Source organism: Lepisma saccharinum, chromosome 14 (genome assembly GCF_977018435.1).
Source record: "Lepisma saccharinum chromosome 14, izLepSacc3.1, whole genome shotgun sequence".
In the NCBI taxonomy this organism is placed as follows: domain Eukaryota; kingdom Metazoa; phylum Arthropoda; class Insecta; order Zygentoma; family Lepismatidae; genus Lepisma; species Lepisma saccharinum.
The window spans coordinates 61,590,894-61,611,630 of record NC_139242.1 but is presented as its reverse complement, the minus strand read 5'-3'; the positions used below and the strand labels follow the sequence as shown (position 1 = coordinate 61,611,630).

At 38.6% G+C, this 20,737-nt stretch overlaps 1 protein-coding gene across 4 annotated transcripts in view; it reads right to left on the bottom strand.

Moving 5' to 3' along the window:
* Positions 1 to 20,737, bottom strand: part of Ae2 (anion exchange protein Ae2) — a 201,188-nt gene that overhangs the window by 87,003 nt on the left and 93,448 nt on the right. For all 4 annotated transcript variants that reach the window (XM_083135766.1, XM_083135764.1, XM_083135767.1 and 1 more), the window contains one exon: positions 12,707 to 12,938. In XM_083135766.1, coding sequence (XP_082991892.1) covers positions 12,707 to 12,757 — 51 coding nt within the window. In that variant the 5' untranslated portion in view covers positions 12,758 to 12,938. The remainder of the gene's footprint in view (positions 1 to 12,706; positions 12,939 to 20,737) is intronic.

Genomic DNA, 20,737 nt, shown 5'->3' with positions numbered 1-20,737 from the left:
GATGTTAGGCTGTAAACTTCGTACGTCGGTTTTTTTCCGGTCGCTACTTTTAAAACTTTCAGGGAATACGAATTAGTTGTATAGTTTAGATGTAATGAACCATATTGGCAACTTCCTACTACAGCAAAAACCGCATTACCGTCATATCACTTCAAGTCTTACTGTTTACAGTTACTATGGTCCAAAAGTAACTGCAAGTAACTTTTAGTTACTTAATTATAAATAAAACGGTATAACTCGAAGAACGTATTACATGCATGAACTACAAGCAGGCTGTTTATTTTAATAGATTCTTCGCCATGTGTAGAGTCGAATTACTTTCGCAACATCTCCGGCGGACTGCGCGAATCTGTCTAGCGAGCCTAGTGGGCGTGTACAACGTGAGCAAGGGGTTTAGCGATAGGTTCTGGGTTGAGATGACGTCAGCGGCTCCCTTGGTTAATTGGCTGCTTCGAGAGTAGTGACTCGTTATGACTCAAATGCATAACAGCCAAAGATGTTACGGAAATAATCTCCCTCTACCATTGTTGGTACACATGTGTGTTTAATAATGAGCCATGTGTACCATTTTTGGTACACAAGAGTAATGTAGGTTTCTGGCTTTGTAAACCAGAAATGGTACACAGGGATATACTTTTACTATAGCAGACGGATTACTGTGGCCCAGCAGCAACATTTGGAATCACCAAATGTACAGTAAATATATAAACATTCTATTTATATTTTGAGTCATACGAAACTAAACACACAATAATATTTTTTACCTTCAAAACACATTTTGCTATATAATCAAATCAGCAATAATAATAATGGCAGTTACATTGCAATATATAACGCTACAGCATTCCTGATAAAATGAATTGTTACATAGAAAAGCAAAACATACTTAGTGTTTCTTGTTGAAGCAAGGTCTGCACATGTTAGGTTTCCCATTACAGTGTTTCTTGTTGAAGCAAGGTCTGCACATGTAAGGTTTCCAATTACAGTGTTTCTTGTTGAAGCAAGGTCTGCACATGTAAGGTTTCCCATTGCAGTGTTTCTTGATGAAGCAAGGTCTGCACATGTAAGGTTTCCCATTACAGTGTTTCTTGTTGAAGCAAGGTCTGCACATGTAAGGTTTCACATTGCAGTGTTTCTTGATGAAGCAAGGTCTGCACATGTAAGGTTTCACATTGCAGTGTTTCTTGATGAAGCAAGGTCTGCACATGTAAGGTTTCCCATTACAGTGTTTCTTGTTGAAGCAAGGTCTGCACATGTAAGGTTTCCCATTGCAGTGTTTCTTGATGAAGCAAGGTCTGCACATGTAAGGTTTCCCATTACAGTGTTTCTTGTTGAAGCAAGGTCTGCACATGTAAGGTTTCACATTGCAGTGTTTCTTGATGAAGCAAGGTCTGCACATGTAAGGTTTCCCATTACAGTGTTTCTTGTTGAAGCAAGGTCTGCACATGTAAGGTTTCCCATTGCAGTGTTTCTTGATGAAGCAAGGTCTGCACATGTAAGGTTTCCCATTAAAGTGTTTCTTGATGAAGCAAGGTCTGCACATGTAAGGTTTCCCATTGCAGTGTTTCTTGATGAAGCAAGGTCTGCACATGTAAAGTTTCCCATTACAGTGTTTCTTGTTGAAGCAAGGTCTGCACATGTTAGGTTTCCCATTACAGTGTTTCTTGTTGAAGCAAGGTCTGCACATGTTAGGTTTCCCATTACAGTGTTGCTTGTTGAAGCAAGGTCTGCACATGTAAGGTTTCCAATTACAGTGTTTCTTGTTGAAGCAAGGTCTGCACATGTAAGGTTTCCCATTGCAGTGTTTCTTGATGAAGCAAGGTCTGCACATGTAAGGTTTCCCATTACAGTGTTTCTTGTTGAAGCAAGGTCTGCACATGTAAGGTTTCCAATTGCAGTGTTTCTTGATGAAGCAAGGTCTGCACATGTAAGGTTTCCCATTACAGTGTTTCTTGTTGAAGCAAGGTCTGCACATGTAAGGTTTCCCATTGCAGTGTTTCTTGATGAAGCAAGGTCTGCACATGTAAGGTTTCCCATTAAAGTGTTTCTTGATGAAGCAAGGTCTGCACATGTAAGGTTTCCCATTACAGTGTTTCTTGTTGAAGCAAGGTCTGCACATGTAAGGTTTCCCATTGCAGTGTTTCTTGATGAAGCAAGGTCTGCACATGTAAAGTTTCCCATTACAGTGTTTCTTGTTGAAGCAAGGTCTGCACATGTAAGGTTTCCCATTACAGTGTTGCTTGTTGAAGCAAGGTCTGCACATGTTAGGTTTCCCATTACAGTGTTTCTTGTTGAAGCAAGGTCTGCACATGTAAGGTTTCCCATTACATTGTTGCTTGTTCAAGCAAGGTTTGCACATGTAAGGTTTCCCATTACAGTGTTTCTTGATGAAGCAAGGTCTGCACATGTAAAGTTTCCCATTACAGTGTTTCTTGTTGAAGCAAGGTCTGCACATGTAAGGTTTCCCACTGCAGTGTTTCTTGATGAAGCAAGGTCTGCACATGTAACGTTTCCCATTACAGTGTTTCTTGTTGAAGCAAGGTCTGCACATGTAAGGTTTCCCATTACAACTGTCACAAGTTGTGTACACACGAGTGGCCATTTTACGTTTACCACCAATTATAGTTCCCTCCCTGTATAGGCGCCGACTCCATGGGGCTTGGGGGGCTCGAGCCCCCAATGTTAACGATGTGGGGGCGGAGCTCCCCAAATAATTTTGCTTAAGAGGATCTATTGTATTATTTTGCTTCTCTTGTAAAGTGCACTCTGAATTGTGCCACATGAACTTAACTTTAAATATTCATTTGAAATGTTGTATCAACTTTTGGGGGGCTATGACCAGAGACAGCAAAACACATGACTTATTACTATATACTAAGAATGTAATTATGAGTATTGTTAAAATTTTTACTAAAATGAGTTTCAAAAGACGATGTGCATGAACTAGGGTAGTGGATGAGACGTTCGGTCTACAAACGGCTCTCACATGACATTCAGAACGAGATCATTGATATATTAGGGAGATCTGTTTTGCGCTCCGTGGTAGCAGATATTAAAAGTCGGGAATATTTTGCTATTATGGTTGACGAAACTTGTGACATGTCCATCCGTGGACAATTAATATTCTGCATTCGAGCTGTGAATAAAATAATTGATAGTTTTGAGGAATTCATGGGCTTTTATGAGATTCCGAACACTGAGGCCAAAGCTTAAAAAGGGAGAGAGTGAGTCATTCATTAATTTATTTCAGTGATCAGAACCCCCCCCCCCCAATAATTTTGACAAGTCGGCGCCCCTGCTTCCCTGCCATACATCTTGTAGCAAATACTACATATTCCTCTTATCTTCTGATGAGGGTTTCCTTCTTTAACTTTCTCAATAAGGTGATGCACAGGTGTTTTCCTCAGTGACAGAATATGTTGATCTTGGTTACCAAATAAATATTTTTCAAAAGAAATCAAAGCAATCAATATCTCCCAATATAATATGGCCTAAAATGACATTTGCGAAAATTCCGGCTGGCGATTAATTTGTTGAACTCCATAATGTATCGATTGATTGATTGAGTTTCTGTACTAAGTCCACTTTTATGCACAGTAAGGATAATCTGGACTGGACCTACAGTTTAAATTGGGATCCGAACCAATGTACCTCCACTGGGCATCGACCCAGGAACCCTTGATTACAAGGCGGCGACGTTACCACTACGTCATCTAGAAGGTCCAGCTACATACATTGAAGATGATGTCAAGGGATGTCTGCTCTTCACTCTTATGCTTATTGAAGATTTGTTCTAAGCTGTAGCCAGTATGAATGGGGGCGTTGTACTTTTCCATACTCCGTGAATCCACTAGTGGCGAAACTAGTGGGGAGGCCCTCTTCATGACGTAAGCTTAACATTAATTTTCATGAAATGATAATGAAACTCACGAGTTTAAATATGAATATATGGAAGTTAGCAAGTTAAAATAAACACTAATACTTGAAAAAGTTGTAGCCTATTATGAACGTCACGTAACACGTTTTGATTGATCGATTTATTAAATTTTAAATTAGCTCTTCTGCTCCTTTTGGCTAATCGCGGCGATGGGGATAAACAATGACAAAATGAGATGGACGAAGGGACAAACACACAAGCGACAGCAGACAATACCATTTCCATAGAGGATACACTGGCTGCGAGTCCAGACGCCGGAGCCTCGTTAGTCTACAAAATGAAGTGCAGGGTATCACTTTACACGAAAGCATTTCAAGGAACATTTTAGTTAGCTTTTGCGATTACAATGTGTAATAGATACAGCACGAAAGGCACATCGAGTTACACCATCTATGGTGAGTGCACGGTGTTTACAATTTAAAGAGCTAAAATATTCTTCCATACGTGTACAGTAAACGCTATGAAGTATGTATTTAAGCAGCGCCATTCTTTTGTACCTAAAACCATTTAATACGAAACGTTATTCCTCTCAGTTGAATAGTTATCGGCTTTTAAAAATGTGAAGTGGTACATTGTTTACATCTCACTCGGCCGCCATTACATCTTCACTCGTGACCTAGAGGTCGCTTCTGATTGGTTATGCTATGAAAAATGCCATGGCACCTGAAATGTCATAACATTTCTCGCTTTACACGGTAGTAGCATTATGGTCATGGTATAAATGTTAAGAAAAAATGTTAAGGAAAATGTTCACTGTCTATAGCGGACCTAAGACAGTCGCACGAAGCGTTTCCCGCTATGTTGTTCACTATGAACCCGATTCCAGCGCCACAATTCAACCTGGTTCTGAAAATTGGAACTAATTTCTTCGTCAGCATTCGCTTTCCCATGGTCTCGATAGCCGCACAATCCGTTGCTTTGAACAGGCTGCAGGAGTCTCTGATTAGGGCAATTTTTACTGTGGCCACCTGGAATATGCGGGAAGATTGACATTTTATTTCTATTATTCCAACAAACCATATTTGTTACTTTGTTACTTGTCTGGGAAAGAAAGTAACTGGTAAAAGAGGTAAACTATAAGTTACCGCTGCTCGAAAAAAAAAATACTTCCAAACGCTGATGGAAATTATATTATGAACCACAGTCCGCAACGATGTACAATCAAAAGGATATTCAAACGCAATATGATTTTTGTAATTTCTGCATCAACAAATTACTTGCATGTGTTATAGATTCGAATCTATCCCTGCCTGGGGATAGGTTCTCTTTGCGAGTACCCTTCATCAATTTCATTGTATCAGTCATCCTCATCTTCGCGATTAACCAAAAGTAGCGGAAAAGCGAAGTAAAATAAACAAAACCAAATCAATCTGTGGCACATGTTCTATGCAGTCCGGTAGGCAATAGAGGAAAGTCGCATTCTCACGCTAAGCGCAGAAAGTATGGGAAACACGTACCGTTGAGTGCCGTCATATGCAAGTCACCATTGCTGAGAGGAATATAAATTGGATATTTATCTTACGAACATCTCGCCGTATAACAGCTTGGACACATCTCTTGCTCTGTCCATTGAATTTTTACTTCATGACAGCTCCATTCTCTCTCTTGGTCACGTAAAACTCGAATTGAAGTTTCATTTCATTGATTTCTTATGGGTTTCTTGGAAGTTTCTTGTCCTGCGCTATTGCCGATCAAGTGGATTTCCCACTTTCATTTTCAAGGCAATTACATGTTTAACTGAGCATTCACGTGAACCGGACACGGTTATGCTCTATTCGCCATCGCTTTAAATATTTGTAATGGTACTGTTAATTAGTGTCATGGTCTCCGAACAAAATTGAAGAAGCCGTACATATTGGCTATACCTTTTCTTGAGGCGTTTAATTATAAAATAAATTAGAATGTTTCCGTAATTCCGCATCGAAGGAGACTTGTGATATTCTAGAAATTTTGGTCCTTTCTAGGGCACACCACGGGAACAAGACACCTCGATTATCGAATAGCCCATACGTATATCGAAGCGTATCAAACGTGCAGTGCTGCCATCTCTGTCAAAGCGCGAAACTACTGCACTGCTTCTGACTGGCTCCGACATTTTAAATGTAATTGTCTGATATATTTTTTCTTCGCCTACGGGAGAGCGGTCATGATCGCCAATAATAAGAAATGACAGCTGCGCTTACGTCGTATATTAACAGGCACGGCGGACAGATTGTTAATTTACGTTTTACATTTTTTGTGCTTATAACGTTTCAAAACAGTTGGAAACAAATATCGTACAATAACAGAACTTCCGGAAGAGAGCGAGTTCATTCATCAGGTGTTCCCACAGACTATCAGCAATGTACGAACGACGAAAGAACTACGCTTAAGATAAAGACATATGTTGCACTGCTGCTAAAATAATAGACAGTTACACGAGATGCTTCTGGAGACCAGTTGAGAATACTACTACACCACCTTTCTTCAAATCTTGTAGAAACAAATGGAAGGACTCCAGGTTAAGCATGGGTGTTTCCTTCATGAGCGTCGATTTATCAGTTTCACCTGATCATCTTTTCAACCTACGTGTACTTTGGCTCGACCGAGTGTCTGTATTGGGTCGACGTGCGCTCCGTAAACGCACTACTTGATGGAGTTACTGCCCGGCGTTAAGGTGATCTTATACTCCGGCGAAATTTTGAGCATCCTGTCAAGTCTGAGTAAGCTCATGGGGTAACTTTGGTCACGATTATCTCGAGAATCGGTAGCTAGGAAATTTTCAAATTTTACCCGAGCACCGAGGAAGGATGTTTCTAGATAACCACTTTTTTATATTTTCATTCAGATGAACGTCTCGAATCTTCACGACCACGGAAGACGTGTCTAGCTATAGTGGACGATTCCAAACACGGAAGGGGAAGTAGGTAGAAACAGGCACGAAACTCCGCCGTGGGTTTCAAATCAGTATTTATCTTTAATGAGTTTCGTTGTATATTATCGATCGATTTTTAAAATTATTTTGTGATGACTGTTTCAACTCGTAACAATCCCTCTCGAAGTGGAACAAAGACAACTTCTGCCTTGCACTTGAAGCCGGCACCCCTATTTTACTATGGATTCGTCCAAGCGCATGCGCCGTCTGTTGCTTGCGCATGCGCGGTAAAGGCTTGCTTATAGGCTGAAGGGGCACGTGTCGCTTCTCTTCGGTGTGAACCTCCGGTGACGCTTGTAGTTTCGATCTGAAACCTCCTTGACGCAGACAGACTGCATTTGAACACAGTTTACCACCGACAACGAAAATTGAAATACCCCTGCGTGTCATGTGGGCCAAGTGCGTTCGTTTTAGGGAGCTTTCAGACCGAAACGACAAGCGGTAGGCGACAAGCGACATTGCGACTTCACATCGAAACAAGCCCCTTCAGACTTAAGCAAAAACATTTACCGCGCATGCGTGAACAACTGATCGAGGCGTCACGATACAGACGTTTATGAACGTGCAGCTTGTCGCATCGGTCTGGCTACCTAACAAGAATCTGGATCCGCAGCAAGGCGGGCAATCCCACAATGCAACGGTACAAGCATCCCCGTTAACAATCTATGACTTATGACTTTGGCCAGATATTGCTTAACAATTCATACAAAGCTCGGTTGAGGAGTAGTCCTGATGAACGATCTATCTTACGTGATAAATCGTTACGTCAGGGCACTGACAAATAGCCACGGAGCAAGTGGCAGCTGCAGAACGTCACCAGAAACTAGCTTGTGTTCTCATCAATTTTATCTATTCTTATCGCAGTAAACAGATCGATTGCAGAGAAATTGTAGTGTAATTTCGTTATTTTTGAATTGTTGTCTCTAGCAAAATAACTAAAATACGGTTTGGAAGTAGTCGAGCATTTCAGATAATTACTTCAATTCTTAATCTTAACGACAGAAAAGGGGGGGGGGCAAAATTTGTGTGTGTGTGTTGGGGAATGAACATAAAAAATCTTTAGTTCTATCACAATGAAAAATAATTGCTTATATTGATTTCCCAATTCCACATGTGTTTTATTTAATATTGTAATGAGGCTAATTTTGGTTAAATTTAATCTCTAATATCTTTCTTGTTCGAAAGAATAACTTCACCAAACTTAGTAGGTTGAGCCTGAAGAAATCTCATTATGGTGTAAATTTAAGATTTTACCTCTGTTCCCCATTTGAGTTACAGAGCGTCAAACTTTTGATATTTCAAAATTTGAAAATTTTTAGTACCTCATGGAAAAAAAAAAAAGAGGACAAACACTTCAGACGTTTAATTAATAATTTTAGGACTTAGCACAGCACAGTAAACTTTAAAAATATGGTTATGATTTTGGTTTGTTTTATCCCTATTGTGATTATTTTGTGCCCAAAAAATTAGAAATAATTAAAAATGTCCATCGGATTGTAAAATAGCATGGAAATTACTATAAACAGAAAAATCTGTTCACAAAGAGGAAAAGCATACATTTCTGAAGAAAACAGTTTCTGAATCATTACAATTGGAATTACAGGACAAAAGTTACGGAGATTTTCATAAACGTCTGAAAATGCTAAAATCTACGCATGCAGCTAATTCGAAATGGCCACCAGATCCAATGGCAAGCCGGAGGAAAAATTTTTAACAGCGGTTTTGAACACTTGAAGGATTTAAATTACACTGGGGAACAGTGAAATTGCGGCACAGTGTTTGAGAGCTAATTTAGGGTAATTTCATGCTGCTGAATAATGATATAATAATATATTTCCTGAATTGGCTCTAATTTATGAAATAAATGCAACTAAACCAAAATGGCGGAAACATAAGACATACATATAAATGAACTTCCAACAACAATTTAATATTTCTTTTTGTGATTACAATCATTATTATAAAAATAAATTTATATAGGCCTATGATCGTAATAATTAAGAAAATATGTACACAATGAAGTAACAAACTATGTGAAATGTTTTCTATACGATTTCCTGCTGTATTGTTTTTTAGGACAATCCCTCTGTAAGCTCCAACAGTGGTCGGCCAACATGTGGCGATCCCACCGTCCCTGGTACCTTTCTTCCATTATCCTTATATCCTGATGGAACCTTTCTCCCGTTCTTCACTAAAATCACCAAGCTTCTCAGGGAATCTGTCAATGTGGCTATGTAGAAAATGTATCTTCACACTCATATTAGCTCCCAATTTCTCAAAATTTTTCAACATATTTCCAACTATATCGGGGTACTTTTCTGCTCTGTGATTCCCCAAAAAGTTTTTGACGATGGACACAAATCTCAACAAGGCCTCAGATTCGATGTAAGACATGTAAGTTGTAAAATTGGCATCATTTATATGTGTACTAATTTGTGGTGGTCCGTCAAAGATTCCTGCCTTCAATTTTTCAATACTTAGTCCTGGAAAAGTGTGGCATATATATTTGAAACAATCACCACTTGTATGTAAGGCCTTGACAAACTGTTTTATCAACCCAAGTTTAATATGCAGTGGCGGATGGATGATTTTGTCCCTATCTATCAGCGGTCCATGAATGATATTAGCTTTTCCTACTAATATTTTCCCTGGGGGGCCAAACTTCTATCGTCCAATGCTTTCTCTAGCACGACTATCCCACAAACATAGGATACAGGGATACTTTGTGTACCCACTTTGCTGTCCTAGTAAAAGATTCACCATCTTCAAATCCACACGCACGAGCCACTTATGTTCAGCATATTCAATTTTTTTTCTAAAACCATTTTTATGTTTTGGTATTCTTCCTTAAGCTTTGTTGAGTGTCCGATATATTGCCTAGCAATGCTTCATAAGTTGCCTAGCAACAATGTACAAATAAATAAATAAATTTCTTAATGTGAATTTCAGACCATTATCAAATGTTGATATTTTACCGAGAAAAGCGTAGAGTAATTTTACCTCCTGTCCTCCTCCGTAGTCGAGCGGGTTAAGGCGTTCACTCGTCTTGAGATCGTTCGCTGCGGGACGGCGTAGGTTCGAATCCGGCTCTGGTCGGAATTTATTCGGCCTACGTATAGGGCCGGTGGCAACCCACCATCGTGAGGAAATTGGGAAGCTCCGAGTGAGTGAGTGAGCGTAACCCGGTCGAGAAGACCTAGAACAACGGCTGGGGGTTCGTCGGGCTGATCACCCGTCACCCCAATACTGGTCTAAGATCTCTACGCTATAACAGGTGACGGAGGAACAGTGTGGGAGGGAGACCAGCAGTCGGTAGGTAAGCCAAGGCCCTTCAAGGGCTGTAGCGCTGTGGGTTTAGTTTAGTTAATTTTACCTCCTACATTTTCCATGGTGTGTTTATTTTTATAACTGGAGTCAATTAAATTGAACCAATCATACAATTGGCAATCACAGCTGTTTTGTGTGCTGAAACTGTTATTAAACTTTATGCCGCAAAATAAAATCTTTTTTTTGTTCCCCAGTGTTATTGATTGTTTTTAAAAATGGTTAGGCGACAAGGGTTGGTTGGAATGGTACGGAATTACCCAAGAAGAAAAATGCTAGTTTGATTTTGGCAATTATTTTTAAGCACACGAGAGAAACAGGACATAACAGAGTGGGATGAGGCTAAGCAGATAGGAAGGGAGAAGAGAGTACTAATGAGAAAATGGAAGGAGGCCAAGAAAATAGAGAAGAAAGGGGAAGAAGACGAAACGAACTGGAATGGGGGACTGAAGATAAACAAATAATGGAAGGTGTTAGAAAGAGTGGAAAGGACAAGAGTGAAGCTAGAGAAAAGAAGGAAGAGGAATGAAGAAAGAAAGGATAAGGAAAAATAGTGTGAGACAAGGAGTCCAACCACATTCCAGATTGAAGGAAGCGTTTATCTAAATCGCCTGTCAGGTGAAACTTCAGTTGACAGGAGAAGGCCACCTGCTGGAACACCTGGAAAGGAATGTTCCAGATAAACAACTTTCTATTAATCTTGTGTCTGGAGGGGAGTGATTTTTGTGTATATATATCTTCCTGTTTGGTACCTTATTTCATTTGTATTTGAAGAAGACCTTGCTAGAAGTATGAAACGTAACGTTTAGTTCATGTTTTAAAATAAAATAAATTCTGCCTTGGTCAGCATATTGAGTTTTTGGTTATTCAGCATATTGAGTTTTTGGTTATCATGCAAACAAAGCTTAATGGTGTTACAATTATTTTTGCATAATTTGTTCCAGCTTGCACGAGACCCGAGAGGTGATCCCTACTATTTGTAACTTAACGAAGGCCACATATCGTCACGATTAGCCAAAATCGGAAGAAACGCGATGTTAAATAAACTAAATCCACTGAAGGCAATACATTTTTTTCTTTCCTCTCCTTGAACTTTGCATTAGGCATAAATCAATCGATAGCACGCAAATATCCACTATACAAACAATCGACTAGCTGCTACATTGCCTCCAAAACTGGCACAGCCTGAGGACTCGGCGCATGAAAAGCGTGAACGGGAAAGATAAACAACAGCTCTCTGGTTATCATCCGACCAAATACAAGCCATGTCGAAGCTTGTTTACTCTCACGAACAAGGTAACTTCTCCGAGTATAGCGTGTTTGACTTTGGAAAACTGCAATTTCCAGAATATATTATGCAGACAACTGATGGACATCGTGATGGCAATAACGTATTCAAGACGTGACTAATTTACGTTGGTCTTTTTCAGCAGTGTTGCCAAATAATAGCAGATTTCTGCAATACATGCGTATATTTGAGAATCACTCTTCCAGAAGCTAGAAGTGTTGCAGAAAACAAGGTTTTCGCAGAATTCAGAATCACTTCTATCCCCAGACTTTCGCATCTAGCAAAGTTGGGTATTTTTTTGCACATAACCGTATGGTATTTGACTCGTTCTGATACGAAATCTGGGATTATAAATTTGTATTTGAAGGGTCAGGTAAGTCAACTCGTCAAACTTCAGAAAAAAACTTTTTAATTACAAAACGTTATTCGATATGTAAATGAAGGTACCGGGTTCGAATCCTGGCCTGGGCATGAGTATTTGTGTGTGTCCATTCATCAAATCACCACTCATCCCCATCCTTGCAAATTAGCCAAAAGTGGCACAAAAAGCGAAGTAAAATAAAGCAAATCAAAATCAATGTGTGAATGGAAAGGCACAAAAAACATATGCTTCTACATACGTATATGAAATTTAAGGAATGCCCGTTCTCATTTAGAGGACCTTCAATCTTCAGCCTTTCTAATTTTTGATAATGGAAGTGTCAAATATATGAAACGAAAGAAAGCGTGTTCTGAAGTCTAGCACAGCAACAACATGGCCAGAAATGACACCGCTATCTCACTTACCACAGAAAATTTATTGAATTATTGATTTAAGTCCACTTTATGCACAGTAAGGATAATCTGGACTGGACCTACAGTTTAAAGTGGGATCCGAACCACAATGTGCCTCCACCGGGTATCGAATCCGGGACACCTTCATTACAAGGCGACGACGTTACCCCTACGCCATCGGACAGAAAATTGACTTACTCGTTTTCCCCCCGACTCTTCATTTGTATTCTCGTTATTTAACGTCGCTTTCCTGCCACTTTTCGTTAATTGCGACGACGACAAGAGACAATTAGATGAATTTGATGAAAAGACAACAAATAACACCCAGGTCGGGATTTGAACCCGGGAGCTTCGAATAGCCTACCACTTAAACGCACTCGGCTATCGAGACCACGGAGAACAAACATAAACAAGCAAACAAAACAAAAAGATTGTATTAAAAATTCAAACAATAAAATCAGTAACTTACCCTGGAGAGCCTTGGGCTCCGAAGAGAGCTTCTTCGGCGTTCTTCTGTCATGTCGGCTGCCTTGAAAATACACTATTCCTTTTCTACCGATTCTGAGTTCGAAGCCTGGTTTATCTCTTCTTCCGTGGTGACCTGCCGTTTCTGCTGAGGAAAAAGAACACTCGGAGCATTGATTGGAGTTGGTCGCTCTCCAGCGCTTGGCTAATGCCTGGAATATTCAGTGTTGTGGGACCTGCAAGTAAATGAAACATACCATCAGTTTAACAATACTCGTTCAAACTTATAATTATAGTTAAAGTACAGACAGAGAGGTTGAAATAAATTTTTGGTGAACATATTTGAGCAGGTTTATGATACAGCCGCCAACACCTCGTTAGCTTGCAATATTTAATTTTGCTTGGTTTCTACACTACATTCAAATGAACTTACGTTAGTACTTGATTTCCTGCTTAATTGTTCATCTTGGCATGCCGTACTTTATCTGTAAATGTATGTATAAGTTCGGTAGACACGATGAAAAAGTAGGAAAGAAAGGAGAAAAAAAGAAAGGAGAAAAAAAGAAAGAAGGAGAAAGGAATAAGGAGAAAGAAAGAAGGAGAAAGAAAGAAGGAGAAAGAAAGAAGGAGAAAGAAAGAAGGAGAAAGAAAGAAGGAGAAAGAAAGAAGGAGATAGAAAGAAGGAGATAGAAAGAAGGAGATAGAAAGAAGGAGATAGAAAGAAGGAGATAGAAAGAAGGAGATAGAAAGAAGGAGATAGAAAGAAGGAGATAGAAAGAAGGAGATAGAAAGAAGGAGATAGAAAGAAGGAGATAGAAAGAAGGAGATAGAAAGAAGGAGATAGAAAGAAGGAAAATAAAGAAGGGAAATAAAGAAAGAAGGAAATAAAGAAAGAAGGAAAGAATTAGTTTCTGTAAATGTATGTATAGGTTCGGTAGACACAATGAAAGAAAGAAAATAGGAAAGAAAGACGGAAAAGATAAGAAAAGAAAAATAAAGAAAAAAGGAAAAAGACAAGGAAAGAAAAGGAAAGAATGAAAAATAGTTTATCTGTAAATGTATGTATAGGTTCGGTAGACACGCTGAACCTATGTAAACTAATAAGTGGATTCTCATTTACGTTTACATACACTTACGTACATGTCGCACAAATATATTCATTATGAATAACCTGTCTTCATATCAGTTACATTATTTTTGTCTCCCGGATAAGTACATATATCCGATTTTATCGCATGTTTTCAACTAAAGGCACAGAGCAACAAACATCCACTTTCAACTAAAGGCCAGAATAATCAAATTTCATAGTATGATCAACAATAACGGTAAGAAGATAAGGAAAAAATATGGTAGTGCTAGATCTTGTTAAGCAAGATATATTACGTATTTGTAATACCAACTGTTTCATCTTATTTTTAATGTGACCTGCTCTTTATGGTGTCCTTTAAATTGCTATTAACAGTTGATTTTATTGAAGTGCACTTTAAATTGTGTCTTTTTTCTTCATAGTAAACTGTTTCCTTCTTCCACTAGAATAGTTATGGAAACCCGAAGTCGCGAGGCGGTACGTTACTAGTCGCCCACAGTCGCCATTACAACAGCAACTCTGCTTCTGATTGGTTATTCTAACTTCACTTCCAAGAATTTAAGGACTGACGATCTTGGAATGACAATTTCCTACATTCTACTGGTGCAGCAAAATCTTTAAAGAAAATCGGAAAATGCCAAGGAAATTTCTTCCGAAGCTAACTCGAAGAGACCTAATTACAAGGCTAGTCTACTCCATGTGATATCAATCACCTTTTTTCTTTCACCAACAGCTCATCGGGAGCAAGAAACCTTCACGTAATCCGACCTTGAGTCGGCTGATTCATTGACTAATTAATTACCTTCACGGCCTTAACCGTCGCAGACTCAAGAGCAAACCGATCGTTATTCAAGGTTGCCTACTGCCATTCATGAAAATTTCCTACAATGACGTTTCTTCGGGGTTGATCATTTCTCTCGCTTTCTTCAGATTGCATCAGTCTTTTCAGACTTAATACAGCAACTATAATCTCTTATTGTCTGTATTGGCAACTCTTCTCTCATTTCTTTAAACAATGGTATCCTTTTTCGTAACCTTCATTGTCGAGTTACGTTCGTAACATTGCCACGTTCAACCGACTCGTTTAGATATTTTACAAGGACTCATAAAATAAAATTAATATTCTAGAGCTAGAAAAGAAAAATAATAATGCTGCTTGCAGACTGGAACCGTATTTAAGGGTAGGATTCTGTCTGGAACCTACGATTATCGGAATGCTTTCATGAACAAAAAGTAGTTATCACATGTTGACTGTAAATCAATTACTGGAATTTAGAAATTCTTATTTACCATTTTCTTTCACTGTAAGAACGAAGCCAACGTAAACAAATGCACGTGTCTCCTGAGAAATTCTATTGGTTTTCCGAATCGCAGATGTGCAGGAATCTTGCGCCTAGTAATACAGTGCATGTGATAAAGGGGTCTGTCAGTTTTTCGATTTTCGAACTGAAATTTTTTATAAATTTTCGAAAATCCTAGACTGTTCCCAATATTTCTATATTAGCTTTGTTCCTAAAAACAAATGTAAGGTGCATAGGAGGCAAAATTCACGTGGTGTGAACCCCTATTGCGTGTTTTTCGATACCCTCATGCTAGTGACAAGTGTACAATTGGTTGGTAATGATGGCATGATAATTGATGGTATTTTTTGTAATTATTATAATATATAACTGCATGTATATAAAAAATGAAAAATTAATAAGAGTTATGCGAGTTGCAGTGAATGGTAAAATATGCACGTGACACTCGTGTAATAATTGGTTATTTTTTTAATAATGATGGTAATTTTTGTAATTATTATAATTAATAAGTAACATAGCAAAGGAAGCAGTGATTCAGTAACAACATGGATTCTTGAAATTTGTGATAAAAATAAGTGCTCGTGCGGCACGGAGACCTAGAGTTAAACCATAGGAACGAGCATTCCCCAAGCTATCCCATGCCTCGACCAAACATCCTCCCAGCTAACATTTTCCACTTCAAGCGTTGAAAACAACTGAACAAATAGATGAGAAAGAGCAACTTCATTCTTACAGTGGGTGGAGAATAGTTCATTGCGAGCTCCTCTAACCGAATGCGCATGTCTCTTTGATGCGAGCTTCTCAGGTTCAATTCCCGGCTGGTGCTCTAAAATGGCAAACGTTGACCCAGCATTATGAGGACAATTTGAAGCTCCTTGAATAGAAATATTGGCCTACATAGAAAACATCGACGATGGAATAGCGTTAGTTCACCAGGCTCCAGTAGTGCATTATGCTTTGAATGTCAGAAGGTAAAGGCGGAATAACACCTCCCGCCCTCTGCATGCTCTCCTGTAGATATGCAACCCAAATTACACCCGAGTGAGGCCAGGCTAACAAGATGCGCGGGGAACGCCTTTGTGGCAGTGACCCGCTTTTGCCGAGTGTACAGTCAGAGAAACAATTACCTGGGCCACGGGACCTACAATTTCGTAACGTCTTAAAATCTGTTGGTTATGTAACCCAAATAACAAAATTTTCGCTCAAGTTTGTCTGGTGGATCTGAGTTCTCGGGAAGGATTGAGCATTGATAGCATGAGTCACATGACTCATGCCCCAGCCACATCAAACAGCTCGGTGCTACGAGGCCTCCAGAAGAAAATTTCAGGAACTGGTTTCTTTACAACAGCTACTCGTAAGGAAATATTATTTCGAGTGATACTAGAGTCATTGTCAAGAAGGTTCACTGAAATGATGGTTCTCGTCGCAGACCACATTTAATACGCTAATTGTTTAAGTTCAGTTTATGCACTGGACCTACAGATTAAAGTGGGATCCGAACCATATGTTCCTCTATCTGGTATTGAACTCGGAAGCCTTTGATTACATGGCGAAGACGTTACCACTACGCCATCGGAGAGGCAATGGAACGCCTTGAGAAAGAGACGACCGAAAATTTCTACGTGACAAACCATATTTGGCGTAAATTTTAAATATAAGACAATATTTTGTGGTCATAGGTTCGAACCGTGCGAGAGGCATCCATTTTTTTGTGCCATCGTTTATAATTCTTCCTCACCGATACGATTAACGCGAGTGGTAGAAGAAAACCGAAGTAACTAACAAACAGGAATTTAGGAAAAAGCGAAGCAAATTTTATCTATAATATTCTGCAGTCACTTCAGTCGTATTCACGGAATGCTACCTTTAAAAGAGCCACAGTGTCTCCCTTGTCTTTTTCCCTTTCTTTGTGCTCTCGCTTCCCTCTGTTACGATTGGTCTAAAGCTAATTAATGCGACGTTAATTTAACAATCCAAACAACGAAACAATGCACAATCAACTACACAAGACAACTTTCCAATTGTTATCGAATCGGAAAACAATTGAGATGCTGTAAAATGAGTAGTGGGATTTACAATATTATAAACTCAGTAGAAAAGAAGAGGTTATTTGTTTTAAGTGTAGAAAAGAAGAGCTCAAATGATTGAACAGCCCGATTTGCCTACACTTAAAATTATGTCAAGAGGAGCATATGCCCCAATTCTTCAGGTGTGATATGTTTTTAAATTTCATGAATTTTGAATTCTAGTGTAGAAAAGAAGAATTCTCAACAGACAGATTTGCCTACACTTAAAACAATGCCAAAGTACTCATATGATCTTATTGTTTACAGTGTGTTTTTCTGTCAAAATCCCAGGAATCTTGATTTCTAGTGTAGAAAAGATGAGCCCCCTCTCAGATTGATTCCACTATGTATATTGATATAAAACTCATAACTCCTGGGTTCTGAGATCCAGTAGAATGTGGTGCATAACCCCATGGTTTTTATTGCTTTGTAATCAGGAGGCTTCTGGGTTTGAGTCCTTATAAAAATGTGAAGCCTCCCCTGATGGCAAAATATTAATATTGTTGCTTTGTAAACAAGAGGCTCGGGTTTGAGTCCTCATAAAATGTGTAAGATTGAAATACGTGTGGCAAAATAATATCTCCACACGTGAGATTTTGAGAATAATTACTGCTAATTGATATACAACTGATAGCTCCCAGATCTGAAACCTGGTAAAAAGTGTTGTTCAACAGCATAAAAAAGCAAAATTATTTTATATAGGGGATCACCAGAGCCTAGTTATTGCTGTTGTCTGGGTATAAAAACACCAGCTCAGCCACTCTCTGCTGTTATAATTGTTTTGGCATATTGTCCATAGTTCTGTTTTTTTGGACCAGGAAATTTTATATAAATAAACAATAAAAATGCCAAAACAAAAATATTGCAATCAGTGTAATAAAAATATATCTAGTTCTAATTGGTCTAGGCACCGGCATATTTGTGACTCTAAGAAATGCAGAAAAACCACAAAAATGTGTCCAAGATGCCATAAAATATTAAGCAAGGCATATTACAAATGGCACAAGTGTAATTCTTATGTACAGTCATCAATATTGCCCCCACAACCATCTACATCTGGTCTGAAAAGGAAGCATGAAGCACCTGTTAATGCTGGACCCGCAAAGCAGCCACGCTATGCACCACCTATCCATAGCAGTTTTAATGGCCAATTAAGGGATTACCGGTTTGAATCAGAGCCAAGATGTGGTATTAAGAATTTTTTGAACAATGTAAATCCTGATGTGCAGGCAATTCTAAATGCACAAAATGGCTCTTATAAGCTGTCCCTCAAATTGTTTACACAATATAAGAAACCAAACGGCACAAAATTTACACAGCCCCACATAACAGAAACTGTACCGGTATATTCAAATACAAATTCAGACAAAATAATAAGCAGTTTGATAGATCAATTGAATATTAAACACACTGAATTTGCTGGAAAAGAGTCTGGATGGAGCCTATGCGGTTCTCCACACAAGTTATATGTTAATATTTCTGAATTCAGCCCATTACAAGGTTCTACATATCTGCCATTACCTGCCAATATTAAAAACAAAAGAGCCGTGGTCAATATTGAAAATACCGACCAGAAATGCTTTTTGTGGTGTATTTTAGCTGCTTTGTATCCAGTTTTAAGGAACCCTGAGAGAATAAGTTATTATAAACAATATGAACACAATTTCGATGACGCAATGGAGGGTTTAGAATATCCAACGTCTGTTCAGAATATTGATAAATTTGAAAAAAAGGCCAGGCATATCAATGGCAAACAATTATCTATTAATGTATTTATTTGTTCCACTGGCCGTGGCAATTGCTTGATAGCACCTCTCAGAATCAGTACATTTGATGATGATTCTGCTGTTCCGATTGATCTGCTCTTAATTGAAGAGGATGGCACATATCATTACACTCTGATACATAATCTTGAAGCTTTAGTGAGAACACAACTAGACAAATCCAATACAATATTCAAGTTGTGCAGAAGATGTTTAACTGTATTTGATGGTCAAAAAATGGTGAATAGGGTTCGGGAAGTGAATGCAGAAATTGCTAAAAACAAGTTAATTGAGCATCTGAAATACTGTGGCAACTATAAACCTGTTCATATGGTAATGCCCAATCCAAGAGAAAATGCAGAATTCAAAAAGTTTGAAGCCTTGTTGGAACACCCAGCATATATAGTCTGTGATTTTGAATCAAATCTCAAACCTCTTGCATTCTGTAGCCCAGACCCTGAAGAATCTTCAATTACACCATACCAGTTACATGAACCTTCCAGCTTTTATTATGTGATTGTACAGGATGGTGTAGTTAGTAAAAAAGATTCATACAAGGGACCAGATGCCATCAAAAAATTTGCACATAGAATAGAAAATGAGTGCTATGACATAGCATCTAATATCTTATTAAAATCAAAACCTATGTTGCCTTTAACAGAGAAACAGATTGAAGATTTCAACAATGCAGAAAAATGCCCGGTATGTGATTCTGAATTTTCAGATACAAAAATCAAGGTGAAACACCATTCTCATACAGATGGTAAATTCAAAATGGCCCTGTGTAATAGCTGTAATATTAAGATCCAGAGACCAAAATTTGTCCCAATATTTTGCCATGGAGCATCCAATTATGATTTTCATCATTTGATCAGGTACGAGGGGTTTGACAAACAGAATTTAAATATTTTAGCTGAAAATGATGAGAAATATATTGCTATTAGCAAAATAATTAAAGTTAATGGTGTTCCTATTCACATAAGATTTCTTGATTCATACAGAATTTTATCGGCTAGCCTGGCTACACTGGCCACTCAATTATCTGATGATCAATTCAAAATCACATGTGCCTTGTTTCCAAATCAGGACCTGAAATTAATTAGGCGGAAGGGTGTATATCCATATGATTATGTTACAGATTTTTCTAAATTTGATGAGTGTTCTCTGCCACCACAAGAAGAGTTTTACAGCAAAATCAGAGGATCTGGAATCACTGATGATGATTATCACCATGCCCAATTGATGTGGAACAATTTAAAATGCCAGACATTTGGTGATTATCACATGGCATATTTAAAACTTGATGTGACCCTCTTAGCTGATATACTGCAAGCATTCAGAAAATCTTCCATGCAAAATTATAAACTGGATCCAATGTATTTTTACAGTGCTCCGGGGCTAGCATGGTCTGCAATGTTTTTAAACACTAAAATGCAATTGGATCTGATCCAAGATCAAGACATGTATCTGTTTATGGAACAATGTATAAGAGGAGGCATGGTGCAATGCTCTCAGAGATATGCCAGAGCTAATAACAAATATATTCCTGATTATGATCCAGCACTGCCATCAAATTATATATTGTATGTGGATGCAAACAGCCTGTATGGTTATGCCATGATGGATAAACTGCCATATGCAGGGCTTGAGTGGGTCGAAGATTTTAATATTGAAGATCTTAAGAATTTTGATGACAGTAACTATGGCCTCTTCTTAGAGGTTGATCTGACAATTCCTGATGATTTACACAACAAATTTTCTGATCTGCCCCCAATTCCCGAGGTTCAGTGCTCACCTGGCTCTAAACAGAAGAAATTA